This window comes from Paroedura picta, chromosome 1, assembly GCF_049243985.1.
Source record: "Paroedura picta isolate Pp20150507F chromosome 1, Ppicta_v3.0, whole genome shotgun sequence".
Lineage (NCBI taxonomy): Eukaryota > Metazoa > Chordata > Lepidosauria > Squamata > Gekkonidae > Paroedura > Paroedura picta.
Genome location: NC_135369.1, coordinates 24,598,388 through 24,613,649, shown reverse-complemented (window position 1 = coordinate 24,613,649; position 15,262 = coordinate 24,598,388). Strand labels below are relative to the sequence as shown.

At 48.5% G+C, this 15,262-nt stretch overlaps 1 protein-coding gene across 5 annotated transcripts in view; it reads right to left on the bottom strand.

The window, feature by feature from the left end:
* The window catches only part of EFEMP2 (EGF-like fibulin extracellular matrix protein 2), a 39,149-nt gene extending 25,774 nt beyond the window's left edge, over positions 1 to 13,375 (bottom strand). The window contains exons 1-4 of one of the 5 annotated variants that reach the window (XM_077328471.1): positions 13,247 to 13,375; positions 5,766 to 5,857; positions 4,608 to 4,689; positions 2,385 to 2,621 (exon numbers count right to left, since the gene is read on the bottom strand). In XM_077328471.1, the coding sequence (XP_077184586.1) occupies positions 2,385 to 2,621; positions 4,608 to 4,689; positions 5,766 to 5,849 (403 nt within the window). In that variant the 5' untranslated portion in view covers positions 5,850 to 5,857; positions 13,247 to 13,375. Of the gene's footprint in view, positions 1 to 2,384; positions 2,622 to 4,607; positions 4,690 to 5,765; positions 5,858 to 6,845; positions 6,899 to 11,045; positions 11,209 to 13,246 lie in introns of those variants that run through there. The other 4 variants (XM_077328460.1, XM_077328480.1, XM_077328440.1 and 1 more) reach the window with 4 other exon arrangements.
* Positions 13,376 to 15,262: the final 1,887 nt, after the last annotated feature.

Sequence of the window (15,262 nt, the reverse complement as noted above, 5' to 3'; positions counted from 1 at the left end):
TCCACTTTTTGGGATTTCCCTGAAAGCGCTACAACGAAGCGCTTTTTGCGGATCGGTTTCAGGAGTGTTGCAGATTGTCATCGACATTGTGCATAACAGCAAAACAGTAGCGATTTCAATTTGTAACCATTGTGCTATTTTGAACGAGTGCGGAAGACCCCTCAGTTTTTGTAATCAAGGAAAAGATTTATTAACAGTTTTTCTACAATTAAAAAGAAGCAAAACTCTTGATAACCACTAAGAGGTGAGATGATAGCCATCTTCAAATACCTAAAGGCAGGGCTGTCATAGAGAAGATGGAGCAGTTTTCTATTGCCCCAGAGGTAAGGACCAGAGCCAGTGGGTTGAAATTAATTCAAAATAATTTGGGGCTAAACATTATTATTATTTCTTACCCATCACTCTCGTCGTACCGGCTCATGGCGGGTAACAATGCAAAAAGTCCCACAACAATAACTCCAGTGAAAACCCCATTAAAACCACACAGAAAAATACACAAAACCCACAATATGGCAGAAAAATAATCCTACTCCCCATGGAACGCCTGCCACCCAGGCAGCAGAGAGCTATGTAAAAAAAAATAATTACCCAAGATAGTCAACGGTGGCACACATCTTGATGGCATACTTCCTCATGGAAGATCTTCCTCCTACACTAGCCTCAACCGTAAACCTGGTGGAAGAGCTCCGTTTTACAGGCCCTGCGGAAAGCTGATAAATCCCTGCAGGGCCCATAGATCTCCCGGGATCTCATTCCACCAGGTAGGGACCAGGACCGAAAAGGCCCTGGCCGAGGACAAGCGAAACTCCCTAGGGCCGGGAATGACCAGCAAGTTGGTATCCGCAGAGTGCAAAGCCCTGTGGGGGGTGGGGGCATAGGACAATCCCAGACTGCGAAGGGACTGGAAGAAGTTCCTGACAGAGTGTTTCCTCAGTGGAACAGTCTTCCTCAGGAGGTTCTTTGGAAATTTTTAAGCAGAGGCTAGATAGTCATCTGACAGGAATGCTGATTTTATGAATTTAGGCAGGTTGTGAGTGGGTGGGAAGGAAGAGATGTCTTTGCCTCTTTTTTTGGCCCTTCCTTGCACACCCAGGAAATTGCTGATCACCACTGTGGGATGGTAGGTGAATTTCCTCCAGGTCAGGCTGGATTCTGGAGAATTTTTGGTGGGGGAGGGGGAGATCACTGAGGCATGAAATTGGGGTCACTGTGGGTGATATTACTTCTTCAATAATATCAGGGGTCTCTCAGCCTCACCCACCTCACAGGGTGTCTGTTGTGGGGAGAGGAAAGGGAAGGCGACTGTAAGCCGCTTTGAGACTCCTTCGGGTAGAGAAAAGCGGCATATAAGAACCAACTCTTCTTCTTCCTTGGCTCCATCCCCACATCTCCAGGAGCCTTACTCTCCCCTCCCTCTGTCTCCCCCCCCCCCCCAGTGGCCAGGGGAGACCCGTCAACCCTACTTTCAACATTTGAAAGCCCTATATAAAAGTTAATTATTTTTATTATGGTTATTTTTTTAAATTATCACCTGAAGTCCATGAAGCTTAATAAGATCACAAAACATCCAGTTGTTCACACAAGCTTCTTGTCTAGCCTTTCAAACTAACCTAATCAAACATTCCCCCCCTCTCCCCAACTTTGGGAATGACGTGTTTATTTATTTCATTATTTGTTAGATCTTTCCTATTGAGACTCAAGGCTGTTTACAGCACGAGAAGACAATGCAATACAAACCGCATAACAAACAGTGCAGTAAAAGCAGCGCAAGAGACAAGATGAACAATGTAAAAAAAAATGGATTAAAAAATTAGGAAACGTCACGAGGATGTCAACAGAAGCCTTCTGCATTTGTACAGCAGGTCTACAGAACACCTGACCGGAATTGATTCTATTGATCAACAGGCCCCCTGGAACCCAGAGCAGGCCACCCCCTTCTAGGCATTTAGGTTTTAGTGGCACCTTCCAGTTAAGTCAAATCCCCCTTTCTATCCCCTGTAGAGTTGCCAGCTGCCTGGTGGTGGCTGGAAATCTTACAGCGTTACAGCAGGGCCTATTCTGCATACAATAGATAATGCACTTTCAATGTGCTTTCGTGGCTGGATTTTCCTGTGCAGAACAGGAAAACCTACTTCTAAAGTGCACTGAAAGTGCATTATCTCATGTGTGCAGACTAGGCCCTGGTCAACAGTATACAGAGAAAATGGCTGCTTTAGAAAGTGAACTCTATGGCATTATACCCACTGAGATCCCTCCACAAACCCCACAAACCCCTCAAATCTCCAGAAATTTCCAGAGCCAGAGCTGGCAACCCTACTCCCCCACCTTTCAACACGCCCCCCCCCCCGGTGACAAGCAGTTGCCTCCCTCCACTTTCCACTCACCCACACAGGATCCATGACCATCTGGCTCGTAGCCCTGGGGGCAAGAGTTCTGTCGGAAGGCGGGCTGCGGGGGCCAGGGGGGCCTCGGCCGGGGCGGGTTGGGAGGGGCGGGCCTTTCAGAATTCACGTCGTTGATAACTGTGGCTAAGCGAGGGAGGCAGAGGTACCCGCCGTAATGGTTGATACATTTCATTTCCCCTTTGCAGGCGTTGGGGATTGTCTCACACTCGTTCACATCTGAGGAAAGAAGAAAACAGAGTCAGGTGAGTTTCCCATACACTCCCTCCTCTTGTAGCTTCACACACATTGGATATCGCTTCTCTGTTGGCAGGTTGGTCTTTCCTATCCCAGGACCTTGAGTGGGTATCCTGAAAGGCTTCCAAAATGGCAGGCATGGATTTACCTTGCGTACCGCCATTCACCTGTGGTCAAAACTTGGAACTGCAGCCGTTTCTAGAGGCAAATCTGTTTATTTATTTATTCATTTGCTTGTGGTGGGGTACAGTATAACCCCCCAAAAAATATGATAAAACCCCATCCCTTTACAATTGTTATCTCCAGAGCCTGCAGGCCTTTCACATATCTGCCAGATTGCTGTCTGTTTGGTGGGTAGAAGCTTTGTGCATTGAACAGCAAGACGTAGCTCCGGAAGAAGCTCTTCCCACTGAAGATGTCAAGTGCAGTCTAGGATGTGCCTGCAAATTTGGAAGCAGAGCCTGGGGAGGGTGGGGTATAATGTCATAGTCTACCCCCCCAGATCGTGACCCTGCCCCACCAAGGCCCCCCAATGCAAAATTTGAAGCTTCACCTGTTCATTTTCTCGTGACTCCATAATGGGTATAGTTATAGAGCTGTCTCTGGAATGGTGTTAACCTGGTTTCCTGCTCAGTTATTTGGAAAAGTTGCCTTCAGCCAACTTGGTTTGTTTAAACCATGGCCAGTTACTTTGTGGCTTAAAACTCACCATCTTGGTTCTGTGAGTAAACTTTGGCTCTCAGAAGGGAAGTTACCTTCCTTCCATCTCTGTGGCCAGGGGACTGCAAAGGGCAGAGCTGCTCAACAAATGGCGCTTTGTGAATTCAGACACCACTACAAACCACCACTAATACAAGCTTCCGTTAATAAACCAGCAGCAAACTAGGGCCCATTCAGCACAAGAATCAATGTGGCCAATTGTTTACAGTAAGCAATTCCGGAATTTAAAATAGTGGAATTCGGCGTTATGCATACCTGCCTTTGTAGTTGAATTCAGTAGCGTTGCAATCGTTACCCACAGGTTTCCGGTCTCGCCAAAAATCGCTATCCAGGAAGCGATTTTTTCTGTGCTTTGTCCCGCCCCTGGCCATCACTCAAACGAACAGCCAATGGGCGGGCGTTATCATGCTCCCGAAAAGCCCCTTTCCCTTTAAGACAGGTTTAAAAAAAAACACACACGTTGCAACGAATCTGCGTTGATTCGTTGCAACGGAGAGACCCATCTAGCTGGCAGGTGGTGTATGAGCTGGCGATTCATCGTTGGCATGCTCCCCCGAGTGACAAAAAAAATCCCCCCCCTCCGTGCACGGGCCTGATTTTCAGCCGAAAATAAAGGGAACTTGCAAACGGGGCTGTGTTGTGCTTGGTGACTTGAGCCAAGCTTTAAAGCAGCTCTGTGGAGGGACTGCAGCCGGAGAAGCCTCGCTGGGTGAATGAAGGCTCGCCGGTTCGTTGCTCTCCACTTGCTCCGAGAAAAAAAAATGGCGATCGCTTCGCCGGAAGATCAGAGGAGAGAGCCAGGGGGAGGGACTTTGTTGAAACCGCAACAATGGTAACGCACAGAACTTTTTTGCTAGTGTTGCAGATTGATTGCAAGAGTGTAGCACTTTCCAGAGGGTGAATCCACTTTTTGGGATTTCCCTGGAAGCGCTACAACGAAGCGCTTTTTGCTGATCGGTTTCAGGAGTGTGGCAGATTGTGTACGACGTTGTGCATAACTGCACTTTAGTAGCGATTACAATTTGCCACACTCCTGCTACAACAAACCTGTGTGGAATAGGCCTAGAAATTGAAATCCAGGTTTGGCGTGGGTCGACAAACTTGATCTTATTCAATCATCTGCATTCAGATGCTGCAGCTAATTGGGAAGGTTTATTGCAATGTCTGAATGTCTGAATGCAATATTGCCAGTGTCAAGGTAGACAGGATTATCCTCTGTTTACCACAGAAGCCCTCTCCCGCCCTCACCTTCGCCCCTGTGTGGCTTTCTGGGATTGGTACCTTTGCAATGCTGCGTCTCGGAGTCCCACTGGTAGCCATCGGTGCATTCCTAGCACAGAAAGGACAGAAGCAAAGATTTTAAAGGAGCTATTAACATCTGTGAATTTGGGATTACTGTCCTGTTGGTGTTGAGAGCCAGTTTGGTGTAGTGGTTAGGAGTGTGGACTTCTAATCTGGCATGCCAGGTTCGATTCTGCGCTCCCCCACATGCAACCAGCTGGGTGACCTTGGGCTCGCCACGGCTCTGATAAAACTGTTCTGACCGGGCAGTGATATCAGGGCTCTCTCAGCCTCACCCACCTCACAGGGTGTCTGTTGTGGGGAGAGGAAAGGGAAGGCGACTGTAAGCCGCTTTGAGCCTCCTTCAGGTAGGGAAAAGTGGCATATAAGAACCAACTCTTCTTCTTCTTCGACCTGTGGCTAAATTCTAAAGAGAGAGGTGCTAGAGTTCAGGCCAGCATGGAATCCTGCCCATGCATTGTGACTGGTTGTGATTCTGAAGGGTACCCTGCACATGCTCAGGGGCCCCATGGGCCTGCCATTTTTAAGTTGCAAACCAATACGAGACGAGGATATCTCTGACTGGGAAGCTCTGTCCTCTGCTCTTAATCCTAGATCTCGTCAGGGTTGAAAGCACCTTATGCTTGCTCGGTGACATAACCTTTTTTCTTTGTTGCTTCTGCTGTGAAAAGAGATGTGTGTTGTAAGAGCTGCTTGAGTGTTGTCTTGCCTTAAGAGCTTTGTACCCTCCCTTTCTCAGTTTTAGCCAGCTGCTCTGAATGCCAGAAGAAGATAATTCTCAGGACCATCAGAAACCATTTTACGCACCTTCTGGATGAGGTGGGTGAGATCAGACCAATGGTCCAGCTACCCCAGCATCCTGTCCTCTACAGCGGTCAACCAGATAACCTGAAAGGCCCAAAATGAAGGCTACAGTGGCCAAACCAACCTTCTCAGCAACTGGTATAGTGCCCCAGAACATGGAGGTTCCATTTAGCCAACATGGCTAATAGCCTTTGATGGAACTATCTGCTGGAAACTGCATGTGACTGCTCAGTGCTCTCCCTCCCCACAGTACTCCCTCTTCTGGGTGAGAGACTGCAGGGCTGGAGCCAGGCCATTTACCGTGTAGGTGTCGGGTTCCTCCGGTTCTTGTGAAATTGCAGCTCTCAGGAGCGTTGCCAGGAGCAGACATGAAACAGTTTTCATCCTTATGCCTGGGGAAAAGGAGGCCAGTTAGAGGTGTAGTGTATTCGCAGCATACAGTGGGTTGCCTGTATTCAAGGCTGGGAGACACTAAAGTGGGTAAAAGGACTACCTTTTCATGCCTTGATAAGAATGCCAGTTTTTGATTTCCCAATTTTTGACACCAAGGGCAGGGTGCGTCTGGACATGTGCCCTTTTCCTGTCTGAGAAGACGTTTAACCATAGAACTCGGTGAGCCTAAAAAGCCCAGATTGTGAAATTATGGCCAGGTAGCAGCATTATGCTTTTAATTTAGGTTAATTGGACAGTGTGTAAGCTTTTGAATTCCACAGAGTTCTTATCACCGGGACAGAAAGGGAGCAGCACATTGCCCAGTGCCACCAAGGAAATGGATGCGGGTGGTGCAGATGGCTGTGAGCACAGGCAGTGGGAGAGCTTGTGGGCAGGGCAAAGAAGGATGCACACCCAGGCAGGTAGTGAGACATATGGGTGAGTGGGTGGGAAGTGGGCCTCTGGGGACAACCTGTCCCCCATCCCACAAATCTGGAACTGGCCCTGCCTTCCCCTCATGATATCTCCTGGGTCTGGTATTCAGTGTTTGACTGCCTGTGAACATGGAAGTTCCCTTTAATCACCATGGCTAGTAGCGATTTATAGCCATTTATTGAATGCTATTCAGCATTCAAACCCTTCCACTGAAGAGTTTAAAATGGGGAACACCCTTCTCTCCCACTCCATTTTAGCCCCACATCCCTGCACTATAGGTTACTTTGAGAGCCTGTAACTGGACCAAGGTCACCCAGAAAGCCTCATGACAGGATGAAGCCAGACCTCCCAGATCCTAGGCTGACACGCTCACAACTACTCCAGAAAATCTGCTTCTAAAGTGCATTGAAATTGCATTATCTAGCATGTGCAGAATGAGACCAGGAAAATTTGCTTCTAAAGTGCATTGAAAGTGTATTATCCAACATAAGGGTAAAGCTAATCAATGGTCACCTTTTGGCATTCCACAAGGCCTGTAAGACGGAGCTCTTCCGCCAGGTATATGCCTGAGGCCAGGGAGTGGAAGACTGGACGACCCCCCAGGAATACGCTGCCACCACGTTTTTTTTAGATTAGTTGGCTTTAGTATCCCCTGGCAACCCAAGTAGCCACACCTGTTGGGAGAGAGGGTGTCCGTTACCTCCATGCTTCTCGTAAATTTGATAGTTTTAATTTTTTTTTTAATGGGGATTGATTTTATGCGGGTTTATCATGTAACCCATCACAAGATGGCTTGTCATGGGTGGTGGGATATAGGTCGAGAAGATAGAAGACAAGAAAGGCAGGAAGACAGGAGTGAAAGGAAATTTCAGGACCAAGCTCTTAACGAAATTATCTTCTCTTGCTATTGAATTTTCACAAGGTAGTCCACTAATTTGATGTCAGCATTCTAATTCAATGGTGCTTGATTTCAGTATCGGGTCTTTGCTATTTCACTTTAAAATTCCAAAGTAGGCAGAGTTTAATAGGCTAGAAATAATTTATTGTTTGTGGCCAACCGCTGACGTATAGTTACCAACTGACCAGGAAAAAACAGCCTGGTGTGTCCCTGTGCTGTTAACAGTAGCCTGAGTTGCAGAAGCTGGCATGTTCTGGAATGTCCTTGCATGGCATGATCTAATCTGGACTCCTGGGTATAGTTTGCCACCTCCATTTCAAAAAGGACAGGATATTGTATCAGTGCCAAGGTCGCCAACTCTGGTCTTGGAAATTCCTGGAGATTTAGGGATGGAGCCTGGGGAACATGGGGTTTGGGGAAAGCCGGGTATGATGCCATAGAGTTAGGGCTGCCAAACAGTTTTTTTTTGGAGGGGAGGGCATTGAAAGAGGAAATGACACCGAACCAATTATGTGATCTCACTTCTTACATTTTCTGGAAGTGAGGTCATGTTGCTGGCATGACATCAATCTGATGCTCCAGGATTTGGACAAGACTATATTACAGTCAGAATTTTGTCCAAGTACTAGAGTGTTGTATCAATGTCAATTCCAAATATTCATGGAAATGATACTGCACCAATGGTACCATATTGGTACCATTAAAAATGTCCTCCAGCTGACACTTAATGGACCATTGAACAATGAGAGATGGGGAGGCCTCCTGGTCAGGCAGGAGAGCTGGTCTTCCTACATAGAGTCCACCCTCTCAAACAGCCATTTTCTTCAGGGGAACGCAATTCTGCAGGCTGGAGATCACTGCAATTCCTGGAGCTCTCCAGGATCCACCTGCAGGTTGGCAACTCTAGTTAGCAGTGACGAAGGTACAAGAAAGGTCATCAGGGGAAAGGCTGAAGGATTCTTCTTATTCTCTTTTTGCTGCAGGCTTTACCCCTATGCGTATCCTCCCCCAACCATCTAGAACCAGGCTACTCCACCTGGCCCATCAGGTGCCCCCCCCCTGCTGGCTGTGTCACCTGATCCTTGAGGCAGCAGTCCTTTGCTCCTGCTCCCCTTCCCACTCCCCAAGTCTTAAGGACAGAGTTTTAGAGAGGCAGGCCACAGCTGAGCAATGGGGCCCCTGCCTCAGCCTCCAAGCAAAAAAAAGGCCGGAAATATGAAAGGGGGTAGTGGTGGGAAGCTGCCAAAATCACCTCCCAATCCTTCGGGTTACCAACTCGGGATTAGGAAATTGCTGGAGATGTTGGGAGATGGCGCCTGGGAAGGGGAGGCACCTCAGAGAGTCTACTCTCCTAGAAGCTGTTTCTTCCAGGGGAAGTGATCTCTGTAGTCTGGAGGTGAACTGTAATTCCAGCAGCTCTCTAGACTTCACTTGGAGGTTGGCAGCCATAGCTTTAGGCTGGTTCTCAGCCTGAAAGTTTAGAGAGATGTTTAAAATATATCTTCCACCCACCCTGCAAATCTCCTGCACAGCATTTTGACAAAGCTCTTCTGCAGCTAATCTGCTGGGGCTGTAGTGGGGCCCTTCAGTCAGTCCTGCCCACTCAGATCCTCTTCCAAGGTGTGCCCCCTTTGGCAGAGGCATAGGGGGCAGTAACACACAACAGGGACTTTTCAGTGGCAGCACCAAAGTCGTGCAGTGGTTTGAGGCTGATTCAAATTCAAATCAAATATGGCATTTAATATTACTGTATTTATTTCCTGATTTGAAGATTAGCTTGTCTCTATTTTGGTGGGGTTCTTTAAAACTGGTCTTCACCTATTTGGATAATCAAACAAATCAGGGTGTAAAAACTTTACATTCAATTTTTAAAATGAAAAATCGGCCCCAGTTCTCCAGAGCAGGTGCAGAATGCATTTCTATTACTAATAAGTAACTACAGAGAGCCTCTACACTCCCAGAGATGGCTGGAGAGTATAATATTTAAACAGCTCTGAGGCCCAGCCCCTCCCTCCACCAGAAAAATTCAGTCTTGTGTCCTGCCCCTGAACTCCACAACTGTAGGGGAAGAATAAGGGGTACCAGATGACTAAAATAAGAGCCTCTGCGGAATCCTGGAATTTATTTAAGACCAAGCAATAGTTAAAAATAAATTCAGGTCTGGTAATGGGTGGGTGCAAGCTTTGATGTAAAGAATCTACCCCCTTTCAAGAGATGAAAAGAACCCATGTGTAAGCATTTCTCCCAGCTAAGGCTAAATATAGCCCTTGTTTAAGCTAATGTATACATATAACTTATATAACATAACCAGAGAACTGGTCCAAGCGCCCTTCTTAACCCCGTTCAAACATCTCCAAGTGCCAAGTGTTTTGATCTAGAGGGAAGAAGCTGAATCAACCACTGGACCTTTAAGGGATCCAACTTCAGCTTGCCCACAAGGAGTAGCTCTTGGAATACTGAGGAGTCAAGGAAGGGAAGTATTAAGGGCAGATTAGGACAGGCAAATAGGGGATGGATGGGGTCACCGCCAAGTTGAACACTTGAAAGCATCGCAAGTTTTGTTCCTGAATCTGCAACTTGCTCTAACTGCATTGAGCCATAAGGAAAGGTAGAATATAAATATTTTAATTAAGACAAACTTCTGCACCTCCTGGGACCAATATAAAATGGAGGGCAGCAACATTCCCCTGCAGTCTGATTTGTGTACCAAAAGGGAACAACGGGGTACATTGTACAGACTGTGGGTTTGTACCGTTGACTGTTTTACAGATTATACTTTGGGGTGTTTTCCCCCTGTGAGAAGAGGGTATTCTAAGAAACTGTAGAATATGTGAGGGGGGAGGACGTGTGTGCATAAATAACACCCCGATCAGTTAATAGCACAACATAAAATGTAAGTTTCTATGCTACACAGAACTCTTCTTTCTGTACCTAAAACTCCATTGTGAAAGTTTGAAAACTTTTTTAAAAAGTGACAACTGAGATACAGAACAGGAAAGGAAAGCGTTTTGTCGAGGCCAGCGTACACTGACAGCAACCCCAAGTAAATCTGGATTGGGATGGGGGGAGGTCCCAGGTTGTGGTTCCTGAAGTATTAATGATCAATCATTTTGCACTTTACACATTAAGCCTACATTAGGTTACAGCACCTACCCGACTCTTGAGGCCATGTGAGTTAAAAAACAGTAATCCCAGAAATAAAAAAGAAATCATGGCAGTGGGAGAATTGGTGGCAGGTCCTAGAGATCAGAGAGAGGGGACCCCCCCCCCCATGTACAAATTTTGCCAGACATTTTGGAGTTTTACTCTCTACTCCCAGAGCTCCAGAGCTTCCTGTCGGCCCCTACGAAGCCCTGAGTTCTCCTATCTAGACTAGCCTGCCTTCATCCCATCTTGCCCAGGAACAAGGCCAGAGGGACGCTTCTGCGGCAACCCCAGAGGGCAAAACAGGCTGAGAGACGGAGCTGCATCCTTCAGAGAAGGGGAGAGAGGAAGTCAGGACAGTAGAGAAGCTAAAATCCTTCAGTGAATCCCCAAAGACTGAAGCTAACACTTAAATACTCTGAGCCCACATGGGAAAGCCCTAAACACAGAACAGTGGAACCCACCCCACTATGGGGTCACAGGGGTCATTCTCCCCCACGCCTGTCCCACAACCACCTTGTGGTGAGGTTCGCCCACTTGGTGTGTCCCCTGCCCCCAATACAAGAGCACCAACTTTACTGAATGCACCAAAAGATTTCTCTTGGTCCCTCTTTTTATCGGGTCCCGAGCCCTGCCCTCCTCCCCCCCCTTCCAGAAAAGGCATCACTCACCACTCTGACAGCTGCCTGGCACAGACTGGCACCCTGCTTGCCTTGTCCGGGACACTTAGCTCCAACACCCTCAGTTCCGGCTGGGTGCGGAGCGAGAAGTGGCGGGCGGGCGGGCGCTCCCTGGGAGAGTGCGTGCTGGTTCCCCCCCCCTTCAGCCCCCCACGCCGAATTCCTGGCCACCAGCCAAGCAGCAGGAGTGCCAAAGGATTCCACCCAACATCTGGTTCCACTTAGCTTCCAGCAAACACCCTTTCCTGGCCAGCTGTTCTCAGCCATCACCCCCCCCCACCCCACCCCACCCCGACACACACATGCAGCCTCACAAGCAAGAGGAACATTTAACCCCACCTATGCTGCGCCCAGCAGAAAGAGCGCCGTGTCCAACAGCGCACATGTTCATTCGTTTCATGGGAACGCAGTCCGGAGACAGTGGGCATTTTTCACTGGAGGGGCATCCAGGGCCGGTTTATCCATGTAGCACGTGCTAGGGGCCCCACACTTCCAGGGGACCCATGTGATGCCTCCCCCGCCCCCCATAGATCAGGTCCGTAGCCTCTCTCCTCCCCCCTCTTCCCTCTTTAAGGACACTCAGAGTGACACCCCTTTCCACTGTGTGTGTGTGGGGGGCTCCACCCCAGTCTGGCAGCTCCCGCCACAGTGGGACTCTGCTAGGGTCCCGCAAATCCTTAAACTGGCTTTGGTGCTACAGGCCTGTAAATCCTTAAACCGCTCCTGGGGGCATTGATAGCGACCACTGAGAGAGACCTGGAGGTTCCACAGCACATTCCACGCTGCCCCATGCGCACAGGAATGAATACGTGGGCACTGCAGGCTTCTAAATCCTGCACATCTCGGCTTCCTTTTTGTTTTTCAAAAGCCCTTAAAGGGGCAGCAAATGGGCTTCAAAGTGTACAGGCAAGGTTGTAAACATCAAAGGCAGAAGGGGGAAGAAGCAGGAATCCCAAACCCCAGCCTGGTTTTCCCAGCACCTGAAAAGCAGAAGCTGCGCATAGATGAACATTCGCTTACTCGCAGAATGTCCGTGGCTGCAGCGGTTTGCTTAAATATTTATGTCTCTGCCCCCTTCCAAAAAGCTGTCTCACAACAGAGTAACTGAAAGATCAATTCCAATCCCTAAAAAATACCAACACCAATCAAATTAGAGCACCTTAAAAATAGAAAAGGGGTCTGAAAACAAGAAAAATCTTCACTTTAAAAAGATGAAGACATTAGAAGACTGAAACCACAGTAAAAATGAGAAAACTGGCACGGGAATTTAAAGAATAGCAGCAAGGGGGGATGGGGTTGTGGTTAAGAGTGGTTAAGAGCGTCAGACTCGTATGATTTCAAATCCCCATTTGTGCTGTGGGAGCTTGCTGGGTATATGGGGCCACCCACATTCTCTCAGCCAACCTACTTCACAGGGTTGTTGTGCAGATAAAACAGATGAGAGGAAAGTAACGTAAGCTGCTTTACGTCCCCATTGGGGAGAAAGGCAGGAGGCAAATGAACAAACTAAATAAAAATGACTATCTGGCGCCTTACAGACCGTAATCTTGATCTAAATGTGTTGCACCTTGTGCTTTTCGCACAACAGTCTTGAAAGGCAGGTGACCATTATTATCCTCCTGTCAGGAGGCAGGGAAGGGGGCAGGGCGGAGATTGACATCTGGGGAATGTATAGAGTTCAGAACATAAAAAGATAACCCTAGTCTAAGCCCCACTCTGTAGCCCAGTGTTTTTTCTGATGCACAGCATAGGGCAGAGGTAGTCAACCTGTGGTCTTCCAGATGCCCATGGACTACAATTCCCATGAGCCCCTGCCAGCATTTGCTGGCAGGGGCTCATGAGAATTGTAGTCCATGGACAGCTAGAGAGCTGCAGTTTGACCATCCCTGCTTTAAATGGATGGCCTACCTGGAACTCAGCCTGGGGCCTTGTGTGTGCCATGCAGCTGTTCTGCTACTCAACTGCTCAAGGTGGCCCTCCAGGAACTCAAACAGAGAGAAACCTTTCATCAGCACCTGCAGTCCTTTAAAGCGAGGTTCCAAGGACTTAACATGGAATCTTCTGCGTTGCCCTGACCTTCCCGTATGCAAAGCAGAAGATTCCCCCAGATTCCTGGAAACCTGCAAACCTGCAAACGTCAAAGCCACACTAGAGACACATCCCAACCCCACGTTCCCTTTCAGCACGGATACCTTCTCAAAAGAAATCCTTCCTCCTCATCGACCGGGTCAATCTGGCCTCCTGAACGTCGGCCTTAAACGATAGTTCTGGGCTCAGGTTCTGCTGTGTGCACCCAGAGTGAGCTGGGAAGGGTGAGGTCTTCCATTTCCAGAAGCAAAGTTAGAATCCAGGTTTCCCCTCTGGTGCAGGGGGGGCCTGGAAGCCCCCAGCCAGGTGCAATTCACCAGGAGGGGAAAAGGAGATGGAGGGGTAGTGGGAGGGCAAATTCCTCCTGCTGCAGAGTTCCTGTGAAGGAATGGGGTGTGGGGAGGGGGAGACAGCTAGCCCCGGGGCACGATTAACCCACACATAACATTCCCATAGACTCTCCAGCAAGCAGGTGTGCGGTAAAGAAGGTGGTGTAGCAGACCGGAGGGGTGTGTATGTTGCAGAAGCACAGTCTACCTAGACCAGGCAAGTACAGTAGTAATGTTGGTACGACGCTCACAGTATACCCCAGGATACAGGAGGGATTAATGCAGGCTGAAAAGGCAGATGCAAACAAAGGCCCTTCTCTGGCTCAGCCAAGCGAGGAAGAGCCCAGTAGTTTGGAAAGAAGGCTGAAACATGATTTGAATCCTGCCAAGCCAAAATCAAAATTCCTTTGACCAGGATTGCTAATATGCCCTTGAAGGAAAAGATGTTTCACTAAACCCTGTCACAAGGGCCATGGGAATGAAGCTCCCTTTTTAAAGGTTTCTCCTGCAGAGGAGGCCAATGGCAAGGGTGTTTCAGAGTTGCTGTTTGTAGGCACGAGTCTTGAGAGGGTGGTGGCAGAGAGGTTGAATCTGAGCAATGCCCCTGGCTACGTTATGAGGCAGAGGGAACATTAATCGCAGATAATCTCCAACTTCAGTTGGATTAAGGGTCTATCCTCTGGAAATCCTGTTAAATCTATCTGTGGCCTACTTCCAGCCTTTTGCATTGATAGGAGATGGATTCCAGGCATGGAACACAGATGGCGTTGGTCTTCTCCATCCAATAAAACACAGAGCTGCCATTGGAGAGGCAGACTCCTAACCCCGGGAATTGGGGTGCCCCTCCAGGCTCCATCCTTGCCTCCAGGTTGTTTGGCATTGACATCAGGCTACTCAGACCATGTGAAGCTTTGAGGCAATTTGCATGCTGGCAACCCTCTGCTCCGTTTTGTTAGTTGCACCCTGATGCATCTGCCTGTCCTAAACCAGTTCTGGATACGAATGCGGAACAAGCTGAAAAGAATCCAGGAGAGAGTAAAGCGATGCGGGTTGCTACAGGTTATAAGAAAACCACATGGATGGCTTAAAATTGCCAGACCGGCAAAGACTCTTTAATGAACAGGTGCAGGTAAAAAGTACTTTTATTCAGTACGCAATTAAGACATTCTCACTCTTGTGGCACAGAGTGGTAAGCTATGTCCATGCTATGTCCATGAGGCTGGGAGTTCGATCCCAGCCGCCGGCTCAAGGTTGACTCAGCGTTCCATCCTTCTGAGGTCGGTAAAATGAGTACCCAGCTTGCTGCTGGGGGGTAAACGGTAATGACTGGGGAAGGCACTGGCAAACCACCCTGTATTGAGTCTGCCATGAAAACGCTAGAGGGTGTCACCCCAAGGGTCAGACATGACCTGGTGCTTTTTACCTTTACCTATCTACAACTAGCCCATCTGGCCATGCTATCGTATTGTGCTTTACCCGGGGCTCTCCTAGAAGGTCTGTCAGGAATTTTAGCCAGTGCATAATGCAGCTGCTCACCCAATTAAAAGAGTATGGAGATTTGAGCATGTAGCATCGATTTCAAAGCTATCAGGTGCTTCTACTTACAAGCATACCTAGCCTATCAGGCGCTTGAGGCAGGAGAGGGGGCGGAGCTTGGTGGCAACTTGATGGCAGGGGATCTGAGGACCCTCCAATCTCCCCTCGGGCTCCTTCCCTGGCACACTGCTTTGTCTTCTCATTCATTCTCTCCGTGGGCAGGACAGTGGGAATGGGCAGGGGTGGGGGGGGGTT